The sequence below is a fragment of the Crotalus tigris genome, unplaced genomic scaffold (assembly GCF_016545835.1).
Source record: "Crotalus tigris isolate CLP2741 ecotype Arizona unplaced genomic scaffold, ASM1654583v1 scf7180000017814.3102382, whole genome shotgun sequence".
NCBI lineage: Eukaryota > Metazoa > Chordata > Lepidosauria > Squamata > Viperidae > Crotalus > Crotalus tigris.
In genome coordinates, this window is record NW_024096652.1 from 1,789,873 (window position 1) to 1,804,340 (window position 14,468).

General features: G+C 40.8%; 1 protein-coding gene across 3 annotated transcripts in view; it reads right to left on the bottom strand.

Annotated features, from left to right (window-relative positions):
• The window catches only part of GRIN2C (glutamate ionotropic receptor NMDA type subunit 2C), a 93,557-nt gene that overhangs the window by 11,903 nt on the left and 67,186 nt on the right, over positions 1-14,468 (bottom strand). For all 3 annotated transcript variants that reach the window (XM_039342877.1, XM_039342876.1, XM_039342878.1), the window contains 3 exons: positions 6,920-7,045; positions 2,952-3,181; positions 1,077-1,237 (listed from right to left, as the gene is read on the bottom strand). In XM_039342877.1, the coding sequence (XP_039198811.1) occupies positions 1,077-1,237; positions 2,952-3,181; positions 6,920-7,045 (517 nt within the window). The remainder of the gene's footprint in view (positions 1-1,076; positions 1,238-2,951; positions 3,182-6,919; positions 7,046-14,468) is intronic.

Consider the following 14,468-nt stretch of genomic DNA (forward strand, 5'->3'; position numbering starts at 1 on the left):
AAGTCAACATTTCGAGGCAACCTCAATGCTCCTTCAGACTTGCTTGAAAGCCAGGGGAAAAGTCAGAGTGCGTTAACGAACACCTGTCTTCAGGTGAGGTCCAAAGCCCTTGTTCCAAATCATTTTCAAAGCATGCACAATCCTGCTGTAGATCAGGTACTGCTGGGTTTGAACTTATCAGAGAACGCCTGTATTAAGGGTGCACTTTCTGCCACTTCAGCTAGACTATAGAACTACAGGGTCATTCTTCACCTAGAAAGAGTGACCCATAGGCCAGGTGAGTACATGAACCTGATCAAGACATCTTTCATCCTATTAGCATTTTCATCAAATATGCTATCTGTCGGGCTTCCTACCAGACTTAATTGTAAATTAATTCTTGCTTTGTAAATTATTATTTAATCCTATTCAAGGCATTACCAAAACCCTAATCAAGGAACTACCAAGGAGAACAGCACATCCTCACCAATACTGATAGATAAGCTCTTGTATATAAATAGGGAGCAAACCCCACACTCACTAGCACTGATTATGTTTCCTAGCAAGTAATGAAATGTCTGCAAGCAAACAACCAAGCTCAGAGAGCACCAAGGACTTGAGAGTACAATCTTAAACTATATATATTCTCTTCTATTGGAGACATCCAATTGCCTCTTTATAGGTGCATATTTTCAGATGGGGAAGGGAGCAAGGTTGTCATATGACAGCATGCAAAAATGCAATCTGTGGGCTGAAGACTGGTAGAAGTTCCATTGCATTTAATGCCACAAACACTAGATATATAGAGAAAGTTTGGGCATCAAGAACTTTCTTAGCACATGAGGAGGCTACCATAGGCTGCCCCTTCCAAATGTGCCTACTATTTGAAAGTAATTGTAGATACAGCCCCCTCAAATTGGAGTGCCTATGTAAATTTTCCTCACCGAAACAAAGTAATTACTACAACTTGACAGGACTAAGTCCTAGAAATCAATGTTGGTGCTACTTCAAAAGGATTAGTAATCTTGTCCTAATCAGATCTGGTTAGGAATGTCATTGGACAGAGAAATCTTGAGGGTGAAGAAACAGAAAGCTACCCCATTTTGAGGCTGACAAGGGCGTCTTCCACTGAGCGCTGGTTGTATTTTACCATGTGGGAATGCATGTCATGGTAATTGCTCCGGATATTTCTTTCTGTACTACCATTGGGAACTGTTCCAAATCGGAATGGAGGATACTGCTCTTGAGGTTTTTGGAACTGGAAAGGAAGACCAAAAGAAAATAGTTGGTTTATTTTCTTCAGCACTGAATCTAGCCCAGAAAGAGTGGTGTGCATGCTTCTGTACCTTCCATTTTACATAAACTCGGGTTGAAAAAGGAGGTTATGTACACATTTATTTTAGTGTAGCTGATAACTTAGATTGCCACAATGTTCCATTTACCTTTTTACAGAGAGTCATGATATATTCAAGGAAATGAAGTAAGACTGCTATCTTCAGTCACATCAAAGTCAAATATAGGAGCACAAATGGTTTCCCAGAAAATTGCTTATTGTACTATAGATACAGGGACCATTATTTTTAGTAACTTTTGCTGTTATCCAAAAATGAGTTTTCATAGCTGTTCTCCAAAGACTAGTTTCCTATGATAAAAAAAAAGCTAGTAATTGTCAGGTTCTGACAATTATCATGCCTATGAAAGTCAACTGAGTAGTCTCCATGTGTCTTGCATTTTGACTTTTTTTTATTTTATTTATGTGATGTTATTTGGAAAATTTATATGGCCATCGATCTGAAAGAAATCAATCTGAGTGATTTATCTGTAATGCATTAAAACTGTGTTCATAAAAACCGATATAAAACTATATAGAATGCAATAATAAAATATTAAATAATAATAAAATAAGATAAACATAATATAACCGAGGGAATTCACACATTATCAGCAATTCGCACACTGTCATATATATTGGGCTTTAGTATCTTGGCCCTAAAACCTGAGGAAGCCAGGTTATCCTGTCCTTTCAGAGCAGAATCTGGTCATCTGTAGGACTCAGGACTAAAGCTGTCCCAGGGGGCAGGGTCTGAAGTAGAGAAACATGTCTCCTGGGTCCCATAAGATGAAGTTGGTTCAGAGAGGGTATTGTCAGGTGCGAAAGACCATGTCCACACCTGAATGTTCAATTTAACTGATTTATTGCTAAAAGCCTATGCACATGAATCTTCTCAACGAATGGTCAGCATCTGCTTAGAGTTAGATAAGGATCAATGACAGTCAAGGGGGGGTGGACTTTGTGGCTATATAATGATTCTAGGCTGATTCCTTTTTTCACCTCTTCATCTGACTCTGTCAGCCCTTCTCCTATAGGTATCCAGAACAAGCCCATCCTAATGGACCTGGTTGAAACTGCTGGAGACAGGCTATTCCAAAAGTAACTTGCCTCTATGCCATGCAGGGCTTTAATGGTGATAACAAGTACCCTGAATTGCATCTGGAAATCTACTTGGAGCCAGTGTGCTCTTTGTACTATTGGTGCATGTTTCAATTTAAATAACATTTAAAAAGAGTCAAAGATGATTAAAATCCAATGTTAATTAAAAGAAGGGGACGGGTCTTCAGGGCTGCTAACCAGCCCCATGGTTGCATGAGCCTCTGTGATAGCAGAGCAGCTATCTCTGTTGTGCCTCACATTGCCCTAGATGTTTAATCAAAATGACTCTGGAGACAAATCAAATCCAACTTCACAAACCTTCACTGATTATCATCAGCATCCTAAACCATGTCCTAAACAATAAACTTCAAAACCATTCTTTGAAGTTACACCTCCAAGGAGCACGACCGATAACAAGGGATTTTGGGATAAATGGAAGGCATCAACTTGCTACCATTGACCTTTCTGGTGACTTACACCAAGGTCATTAATGTTGGTTGCCACCTTCATATCATATTAATAAATCATCGCTACTGCTTACCTTCTTATCACTCAGCCCGGAGACGGTATCAATATATTGTTCCTGGATCATGAATGCTGCCAAGTTTGCAGTGTAGCTGGCTAAGAAGATGACAGCAAAGAAGGCCCAGATGAGGACCATAATTTTACTGGTAGTGCCTTTGGGATTTTCAATGGGAACCGAATTGTTGAAAACCAGAGCCCACAGTAGCCAGATCGACTTGCCAATAGTGAAGGATGGCCCACCAGACTCTAGAAGGAGGAACATAAATAACGAATGACTTACAAGCTTTCTTGAAATAAGAAACAGATCTGTTAGCAATAAAATAAAATTGTAAGGGATGGTTCTCATCCTCAGTATTATGAGTGCCACCTGAGGGCTGCAATACTGAAGACTTTTCATTCATTGATACAACATTTTTTAAAAATGAGCATTTTTAGTGGTGTACTTTGCAATTTGAATTGCTGTACTGTACTGTTTTAATCACGTTAACACTTAAAGGGACATTTTTTGGAGATAAAACTATGCCTCTTTAGAACTAAAGCTAAATGTTGTGGTTTATCTTTGCTAGTTGATGGGAAATAGCTAGAGATATTTAGAGGCTGCAAAAGAAAGACAAACTAGGGACCAGGAACTGAACATCAGAGTCAGGAGGATCAATTTAGCTGTGATATGGAAAAAAAAATCCTAGCTACTTGGGATGGTTAAATATACTTATCAGTCTTGCGGGTTACAAGCTGACTATTCTAGAGGGGAAAATGAAGGAAGGCACAGAGTCAGTCAGGAAAGGCTAAATCAGAAAAGGTGAGATTTGCTGCCGGGACACAAGAGGATAAAAAGAACAGGGGTGTGGAGAGGACCAAAGATTGTGGCTGTGCACCAGATACATGTGCCTACCCTCTCTCTAATTACCTCCCCCCTAACTTTTCTAGCTCTACATCTGATCAGAATTCCAGTTGGCCCTTTAACTGGAATCTTCATTTTGATAATCTCCTTGAACTTTTGAGAGACGAAATCCTCTCTATAAGATCTCTGCGTGTTGTTTGACTCAGTGTCGCTTGCTTGCTTGCTTGCTGTTTAGTAAAAACAGATTGGATTGATTTTGCTTTCATATGTTTGGTTGTCATGCTGCCCTAAGAAGGGGAAACTGTGGTTAGAAGTTTCTCCAATGTATTTAAGTGTAGGTAACTTTGTCTACAACCGTGAAAATACATGTGGCTCTGATCAAACAATAATAATGGAATATTTTTGCAAAATTCTTTGGAATAACTAAGCCTAAGGGTTTATTAAGTATTCCAAGAGATCAGCCACTGAGTCCTTGAATACATGAACCATAGAAATCCTCTAAGCCTAGCTTTAATGGTACTGTGTATGCCATTAAACATACATATATTAAATTTTTAAAAGTTAATGGCTACGTTTTTTTGCCATTTCCCTTTGATCAGCATTGAGCCAGGCCCTTACACTGGTGTTACACACCCTACCAGTGCCCCTATGCATTGGAGTCCCCTGAGAGGGTGAAGGAACAGGACCACCATAATCAGCTGCCTGGAGTAGTCTCTGGACAGCAAACACTGTTAGCAAAGGAGAACTGAGAGTCAGAGGAGAAAGAGGAAAAGAGATGATGCTGGCATACATGCAACCCCGAGTAATATAGAAAGTGATATCCCTCTCTGCACACACAGCTAAATGCAACTGCAGGAAGGAAGGCAGTCTTGAAAAATCACTATGGGAGATTTTGGTATGGAGATTCCTTCAATTTCTAAGGAGGAAAACAAAGTGGGGCTCAAGTTCCGAATATATCATTTTTTCTTCTATTTTTTGCTTTAAATTAAGAATGCAACAAACAAAACAACAATCTGAAAATGTAAAATACTCGGTGTGTGAGAGAGAGAAAGGGAGAGAGAGAGAGAGAGACAGAGAGAGAGAGAGAGAGTTTTTTTTCCCCAATAAAGCAATCAGGAGCATCCAGGTGTCCCTCACCCTGCCAAAGAACATGATGGAAGCTAAAAAAAGATTGCTTATTTTCACTCTGGGCTCTTATCTCCTTCTAATTAGTTTGCCATCTCATTCTAGCATCCTTAACTATGATCTTTGAATGACAGCAAATTTTCCAAGGTGAGAAATTCAGAGAATTCTCTGGAAGGTGAGATGACTGAACAAAAGTGGCAATGGGCAGTCGGAAGGAATTCATTCCACTCATACCCTTTTCATTATCCACCTGTCAGGATGTATAAGTTTTATCAAGGATAGAGGTCAACAGCAGCTTGCATCTAAAAGCAGCAGTGAGAAAGCTCTCCAAAACTCTTAAGAAGTGGGACCCATTAGTTGAAGAACCCTGCTCAAGAAGCCTAGAGGCACCTTTGCAGATCAGGCTAATCTAGCTTGCTGATGACAGTTCAGGGGCAAAGATATTGTCAAAGAACTGACCAGGCCTAGAATGGAGAGATTTTTCACACAATGCTTAGCAGCAGCCTGGGTCAAAATGACAAAAAAATAAAATACAAGCTACCATGTGATTTGTTTTTCACTGTGGATTAAATCAAAACAGTCTCAAGGGTATGATGTTTATAGGTCTACCTACAAGATTCAAAGAGGAATTTTTTAATTATTGTAGAGAGATGGTGTAGCTGATCATACAGCAGTGAGAAAAGCCATTCTCTGACATTTCCAGTTCTATACATCCGTTTGAACATTGTTCCTCTTTGCATTTCATTGGTCTGTATAGCTTGCCCCAAAGACTCTTAGATGGCTCTTTTCATTAAAAAAATAATCCACTCAATCGTAACAGATTTGGTCTCTTGAAATCTAGTATGCTCAGTGTTTAATGAGGTATAAAAATAACTTTAAGCTTTTAAACAACCTTTAGATTCTCACCCAAGATTTGCTAGACTTTTAATCTAATGTGTAAGTTCCCGTTTCCTTATCTGTTACCCATGTGTGTGTGAGATAACAGTAACAGAGTCGGAAAGGGCCTTGGAGGTCATCTAGTCCAACCCCCTGCTCTTGGAGGAGACTGTACTGTTTCTGATAGATGATTGTCCAGTCTCTTCTTAAAAGCCTCCAGTGTTGGGGCACCCACAATTTCTGAAGGCAATTTGTTCCACTGGTTAGTTGTTCTCACTGTTAGGAATGTTCTCCTTAGTTCTAGGTGGCTTCTCTCCTTGGTTAGTTCCCATCCATTGTTTCTTGCCCTGCCTACAGGTGCTTTGGTAAATAAATTGGCCCATCTTCCTTGTGGTAGTCCTTCAAGTATCGAAGTATTAGAGATCAATGGTAATTGCCAAGTTTGCACTTATGATGTACAAATCGGGGAACAATTACAAATACATTAATGTCATATACTGCTTTGTTGCTGCTTTGCCACTGGGTGAAAAATGATCCTATTAACCAGGCGTGTGCAGCACTTCAAAATAAGTATTGCCAGATATGCTACATTTGCTGGTGCCTCCTTCAAAACATGGTGCCTTTGCCTAGGCTTACATGGCAGTTGCACAATCTCAGTGAAATAGATGTCCAATAGTAAGTCCACACTTGCTCTGAAGTGCTGCACCTCCCTGTATGTAAGCAGCCAAAGAGTTCTTATCCTGGGAATCAGACCAAAGGGGGCCCTGGGAGGAGCAGATATGTATGACTCTTCGTTGGCAGAGACTGCAATGGGTTCCATGCAAAATACAGAAAGTATTTATAAGCTGATATCTTTTGCAGTTGCAGAGCTCTTCTCTTATGCATGTGGTTTAATTGATTACCATAAGACAGCATGCTCTATATTTTTTCCATTCCTTGCTTACTTCAAATCTTTCTGTTCAGTCTGGGCTGTCATTCTTCTTGAGGTGATTGAAAAAGGCCAATAGGCAAGAACTTCTGGACTTCTTTGGTCTATTTTATTGGTAGGAAAATGCTTAATAAAAGAATAATCCAGCTTTGTGTCTTACCTCCCCCACTACCCAAGTAATGCAACTTACTCACTGAGCCATTTGGAAACTTACTTTTGCCACTGGTTAAATTCTGGTTGTAGCCAACAGGACTGAAATATTCAAATATGAAGACTGTGATAGCAACAACTGTGAGACACATCACAAACATCATCACCCACACAGCTGGGCTGTAAGGCTCTATAAGATGAGAGGAATCCAGTCAACTCAGGACAACAGGATTGATTAGGAGAAATCATTTGTTTATGCACTCTTACCGCAAGCTCTACGTTCTTCCTATTGAAAGTTTAACCCAAGGAACACGAACTAAAATTTATATGCAATGTCTGAGATAAAAAAAATATTTGCCATCACATCTTTTATAACTTTACATCATCATGAACAACAATGAGATCTGTAATGTGGAAGGAATACAAAAATGTTGCAATTTGTTGTTCCAAGCAGTTTGACATGCCCTCCCCACATACTCTGTTTCATTACCTCTCCCCCTTTTTTCCATTCTCCCTCATAACCCCTTGCTGTCATCTGTGTTGAAGGACCAGTATAATAAATTGTCATTTGGGAATTTGGGATTTTCTTTATACACCACCAAATTGTATTGGGTGTCTGGGTGTTTCCATATCTGTCTTCCTCTTGTGCATAATTAACAGTGCTTAGTTCCATATGCACCTCTTCTTACTTCTGAATACTGGCAATAACAACATTAAAAACAACTCAAAAACATTGTTAGTGACAAGAATCAATAGAGATTGTTCCTTCCAGTGTGAACCTAAACTGAGACAGATAGACAATCAGACAGATAGATATAGATAGATTGTACAATAAATGGATACAGAGCATAGATAGATAGATAGATAGATAGATAGATAGATAGATAGATAGATAGATAGATAGATAGATAGATAGATTAAATCAGTGGTGGCGAACCTATGGCATGGGTGCCAGAGGTGGCACTCGGAGTCCTCTCTGTGGGCACACGTGCTGTTGCCCCAGCCTTGCCTCCACCCATGACACCCTCCTCACCAGCAGCCCTCCTGGAGAAGGGTTGCCCCCAAGCGTGGCCCATGCGGAGCAGTGCAATCAAGGACATGGCAGCCAGGCAGTGTAGACAAGACTCTGCCCTCATGCCCCATCACGCACAGTTGATGCTGTGGGGCGTGGGCAGAGGGCGTGGCTGCCATGGCGCTGCTGGGTGATCTGCAGCGGGCCCTGGAGGCAGTGAGTGGTCCTGCGGGCAGGTGGGGTGGGGGCGGGGTGGGGGCGGGGCGGGATGGGGCCAGTTTTTGGGCACTCAGTCTCTAAAAGGTTCACCATCACTGGATTAGATGGATATGGAGAATTTTACCTTGACATGATAGTCAGACAGTAAGCAGGACTTGCATATATCTATAACAGAGAAGTGCCTTTTTAATTCATGACTTGTTGCTTCTCCAGGAACAAACTCAAAATATGTTTGTTGGCAGAAGCAACATTAAAATCCAAACTATGCATTGAATACCAGAATGGACTCATGTAAATTGGAGGGACCAAACTTACTCCTAAGTTCCCAAGTAACCCCTTCACACACTTAGAACAATGCCACTTATACATATATAGAGAGAGAGAATTCTTTACTCTGCTGTCTTCCCAATAGGTTGGGAGTCAATTCCAAACATTCCTCATCCAGCTAGACATACATGGAGTCCAATGAATCCACAGGATATAATTCTGGGAAAGACTGAGTTAAAATACTCTAACATAAGACTCTGGTGGATGTAAAGTCATTCACTTATATGTTGCAAGTACAGCTGTCATGGTTTGCTGTGATAGTTGTGCTCTTGATGACCCAAGAGAGCCTAGAATTCCCAGCTTCCCTTTTTTCCCCAACTTCCTTTTCTCTTCTCCCTGTGCTGTCAGAGGGCTGTCACTCATAATCAGAAGGATGTCGGTATGATGCTTGATATGCAGCTCCTGATTTCACAGAAGGCTCCCATTTCAAAAACAAGATTTTACACTGTAGCTGCATACTTTTTTTTTGCTGTAGTCACACGTTTCACATGATTAATTGTGAGATGTGGCAGTCTAGATACATCCCTCATCTCAAAGACAGAAGAGGCATGCCCCTGAAGACACAAGTGGAAGCTAAATCCCAGAGAAAGCTAAACTTGAATCTAACCTCACCCTTTCTCTGTTGAAACTCAAGGCAGGGAATCCAGACTACAAGAAATTCAAGTAAAAGAAAGTGACATGGGGGGGGGGGTACTTACATTAGCTCCAATCAGAACAAATCACACATATATCAACCTCATATCTGGAATGATTTTATGCACCCACTGAGGAGAGACCTTTGCTACACTCCTGATATATATAGCATTTTTGAAAAAATAAATAAAACCTAAACTGATAGGAGAACAAAAAGGAGAGAACAAGAGATTTACCCAACAGGAGAAATATTCACTCTCTAAAAGATTTCTCTGCAGATAAACATGGAAAATGTATGCAAGGGATAAGGGGAGATAGCCGAGGGCACAAGATTGTCACTAACATTTAGCACTCAAGGAACTAAGGGTGAAACGTTTTCATAAGCATTTAGACAATCAAAGCCATTTTTTTTTTAAAAAAGGATGGAAGGGAAGGAGGCTCTGAAATCATTTTAGTATTGTTCTGCAAAGAACCCTGAAGATAAATATTGCTTTAGTGAAGTATACAAAAGAAACCATGGTCCTGCTGCTGGTTTACATATTTACAACTGAAAGAAAGATTTAAATTAGACAAACAGAGCTATGGGTTTGACTCTGTTAAAAATGAATTGGAAATCCTACCGTGTGGTAGTGATGAACATATCATTGCTAAGGTCTATAAAACGTTATTGAATTTGAATTTGGAAAGTGAATATGTAAAGCATTGTATGAGTTAGTGGGCAAGGAACTTTAGATATAATGTAAAGCTTGAACAATGGGAGAATATGTGGATGGAAGGTTTAAAATTTACATTAAATTACAATTTAAAAGAACTATTTTATAAGATGGTGTATCATTGGTATTTAACACCAGATAAGTTATCAAAAATGTATAAAGGTATTTTAAATGAATGCTGGAAATGCAGATGTAAAGAAGGCACCTTTTATCATTTATGGTGGACATGTAATAAAGCAAAGAAATATTGGAATAGGATTCATATTCTAATACAGAAGATTCTTAAAGTGATCCCAAAGATGCTTTTTCATGACGCAACTGGACTTTCTTGTTTTTCTTTGAAGACGTTTCACTTTTCATCCAAGGAGCTTCTTCAGTTCTGACTGGATGGTGAGGAATGGAAAGATTTATACTTCTTGCAGACAGCTGATCATTTGTATTCTTTTAGAGAGTTGATGCCACCTGGAGACTTATCTGTGTTGTCAGGGTTACCTGAGTATTGTAAATGGGTGTGGAGCCTTCTTGGAACTGTTGAAAGGACTGTGTTGTAGACTGGAGATAGATGATGTCGTATCCCTCCCCCCCCCCGTTGAAAGAGGGCTGTTCAATTTTGACATAAATGGCCTCTTTGACCCATCTTTCAAACCAGAGGTCTTTGAAAGAGTGGCCTAAGAGTGGTTTTGCTTCTTGGATGAGAAGTGAAACATCTTCAAAGAAAAACAAGAAAGTCCAGTTGCCTCGTGAAAAAAGTACTTTGGGACAACCATGACCTGGATGACTGAGAATCTCCATAGACATGGCCCTGCTGGTTGGGGAGGATGGAAGAGCAACCAAGAATCCAGAATATTCTCCTGAAGTAACCACAAGCTAGACTACCACACAGTGAAAATGAAATCAAATCCTCCTTAATTATGAGCTTAATTATGAGATAGAGGATCATGTAGGATAAAACATATAGCACAAGTTAATATTGTTAAAGTAACAATATAGGCTCACCCTCGTATACTATTTATTGAGGTAAGAAGAGACCTTGCTAACATATTCTTAGAAAATGTGTCTATTTCATTGCTAAGGCACTGACATTTGTTCAAGAAGTTCCAGTATGAAAGTGGATGTTTTCCTCTTATCCCAATTCAAAAGTCCCTGATATAAAATTCACATCTCAAGGAGGGTTCGAATGATGTAGTCAGAAATTCACTCCGCTTTAGTGATTGTAAGATGCCCACTCCTGTCCAATCATAGCTACTTAATTGTGGCGGTGAGAGTCCAGACTTTTCATTTATGCAGCCTATTTTTTTTTTCTTTTTTTTCAGGAAGGGGAGGTTTGACATGGGAATATTGATCTCATGAAAGCATATTTTCTATGGCAGGGGTGTCAAACTCAATTTCATTGAGGGCCGCATGAGCATTGTGGTTGCCCTCAGGGGGCCGGGTGGGTGTGGCCAGGGTGAGTGCAGCCTACTGGGTGGGCATGGCCAGCTCTACATCGTTCACATCAAGGGTGCCTGTGGGGGTCCTGGGCAAGAGTGGGACAGATCTGAGGGTCTCTGGCAGAAGGGGGTGGGACCAGGGCATGTGCCAAGGCATGGTCCACTGGAGGAACCTCACTGTTCCTCTCAGGCCATGCGGGGGGGGGCTGGATGGTGGCGCGGGCTGCCCGGAGCCCTGGGCAGCAGAGGTTAAACGCCCAGCCCAGCCCTTGAGCACCTGTGACACCAAGCCATTTCCAGACAGCCTTGTGGAGCTAAGACTGAATACATTTCAGCATAGATGGCCACCACAAAATTGTACATTGGCTCCTGGCTGGCCTGGGACAGGGCCAAGACAGTGGGGGCCATTCCCTCACTGTTTCCAGGATGGCTTCGCGGGCCACATGAAACCACTTTGCGGGCCGCATCTGGCCCCTGGGCCTTGTATTTGACATGTCTGTTCTATGGGATCAGTATTCCCACTGGTAAACACGAATAACCATAAAAAATACTTCAAATCAGCTCCTCCAGTCACTTAGACTTGAGTTTTTTTCTGGTGGAAGAGTTTGCTTGATTTATACTGAACCTATATTTCTTTGATGGGATTATCAATATCACAGCAGATCAACGATTTCACAAATTTATTTTTATTTATGATTACATTTTTATGCTGCTCAATAGAGGAGACCCAGGGTACCTTACAATTATAATGCTGTCACCTGGAGAGTTTGCCTAATAGATTACTGCAGATAGGGGTGCAATCCATGACACTTCCTACTTCTCTGGACAATGTCCAAGATTCCAGATGTGCTACCTGACAGGTAAGGATTGAAGAGAAGCCAGAGGAAATGGACGGGGCAGAGGTAAACAGATGATTATTAGTCCTGCGGTTTTCCAGGGGCAGAGAGAAAGCCAGCTCTGCACACCAGGCCATACAGGCTGGGATTCCCATCTTGTGTTTGTGATGAGTAGACAGTTGTGAGAGATTGCAGTCATTAGTGTCAGAACAGCCACATGGACATGATCAATATAGGAGAAGAATCACATAATTACAAAAAAAATATATGGAATGAAGAAAATGAGAGAGGGAGGGAGGGAGGGAGAGGGAGGGAGAGAGAGAGAGAGAGAGAGAGAGAGAGAGAGAGAGAGAGAGAGAGAGAGAGAGAGAGAGAGAGAGAGAGAGAGAGAGACCAGGCCTTTTTCAGATGTTGGCAGCATCAGAGAGACACTGAGAGCTCCAGCATTAAAGGCAGACTGAATAATGGGATTAATTCAGTCCCCCCAAATACCGTCACTGAGGCCCATTTGTCAGCTTGTCCTTTCCTGTCATAAAGGACATAAACTTTATCTGATGGCATCAGATGCATTTCATTAGCATACTGAGAAGCAGATGAAAGGGAAGGGAAGGCAGTTTTGTAATAGCAAGAAGCGTCCTAAATTTCTATTGAGCTTAGGTCTGTCCCTCAGAAAGAACCCAAGGGAAGGAAAAATTAAATGGATACAGATTGCTCTCTAATAGCATATCTATGCAATAGCATACATTTAAATAATCTTAGGCCGGAGTCCTAGTTCCATTTAACTGGGATATGCTCTGCTAAATACAGAAAGTCACTGTCCCAAAGGCCACCACAACCTGGGGTGAAATTGTGTGCTGCACAAAGGTGCCACACAAGGGAGGGAGGCACCTGTTGCATGGTATGGAAAAGATTTAACAGTGGACAAGTGGGGATATTAATCAGAATGTTAAAATATGTTTTTAATGGCAAGCAAGTGCACATTCATGCAGGTGGAAAATTTAAAAACTTGCTGGGACACTAATGGAATTCTGTACAAGGGCACCTTGTATGCCAGCTGCACCCTCGGTATATGAATTACAACAGTTAATCCTGTTTGGGATGACCAAAAATCTTTCTGCTGGGGAAAGAAAATCTTCTGCACCTGGTCCAGAGATTTTCCTTAGGCCAGGGGTAGGCAACCTTGGCTCTTTTATGACTCGTGGACTTCAACTCCCAGAATTCCTGAGCCAGAGCCAAGGTTGCCTACCCCTGCCCTAGGCAGCTGATGCTCACCCAAGAGGGGCCCTGCTCTTCCTCTATTATCAAAAGTAAAAGTACTATTTTGAATACTTCTGACTATGTGAAAGCATGTTGCATACCTTTTGCACAAAATAGGGCATCAAAAAATTTGGAATTATAAAAAAAACAACTCTAAAGGCATACTGTGTATTAATCTGGAATGTGCAAATCAAGTCAGTTTGTACAATCTGTCTTTTACAAACAGCAAATGCCTCAAACATCCCTAACTATTCATTCAATAGGTGACATGATACCTATTCATCCCACTGAAGTTATAATTTCTAAACAAAATATTCCCTAAGGAGCTTACATTTTTCTTCCTAGAAATACCAGTTGCTGGTGTTCATTGAACTTGCATGTGAGTGTGAATTGGTTTGATGAAATCTCTAGTCATTCAGGAATTAGCCCATAACAGGCTCTCAAGACACACTGTCTTTATGTGAAAAGATTCATTGTGGAGAATAATAGAGTCCACTCAATTGTCAAACAACCTTCTTTTGACATTCTAGGCCAATGAATCACTTGTCAGCTCAAAAGGCAAACACAGCTGTACATTTTAAGGATAGCGTTTCAATTCTTTCAGGAAAATGACAGCATTGTGAGATGAAATCCACTTGTTTGGGAACACAATGAGATACTAACTTGTACTTGTGTGTGATAGGCTTTAAGCTACAGCTGATGAAAAGTGAGATACAATCATGAGGAGCTGTAGATTCATCACATGAATTATTATAGACTGTTGGTCATCTGTTAGTTATTCTTTCTCAGCCCAGTCTACCTTAAAGGGTTGCTGTTGCAAGAATAAGGAACAGGGGGAAAGAACACTACCAGCTTTTCTGAATTCCTGAAAGAAAGGCAGTGAGTGAGTGAGTGAGTGAGTGAGTGAGTTTGTAGGGGAAAGGGGAAAGGGGAAAGGAAAGGAAACCATTCTCCTCCAGAAAGAGACTGAATAAGAAATTGCGATATAAAAGGTAGTGGTGGGAACGGGCAGCAAAAGATGAGACAAGGAATCATCATTACTTTGACTCTGATTGCAAGATCACTGGATGGTTTTCTAAAAATGATAAGATAGCGATGCCAGAGAAGTCAAGCTTTGTTTGAGTACAGTTTCATATTTTCCATTTCCTCAAAGCATTAGAAGTTCTTAAAACAGTGCTATTTCACT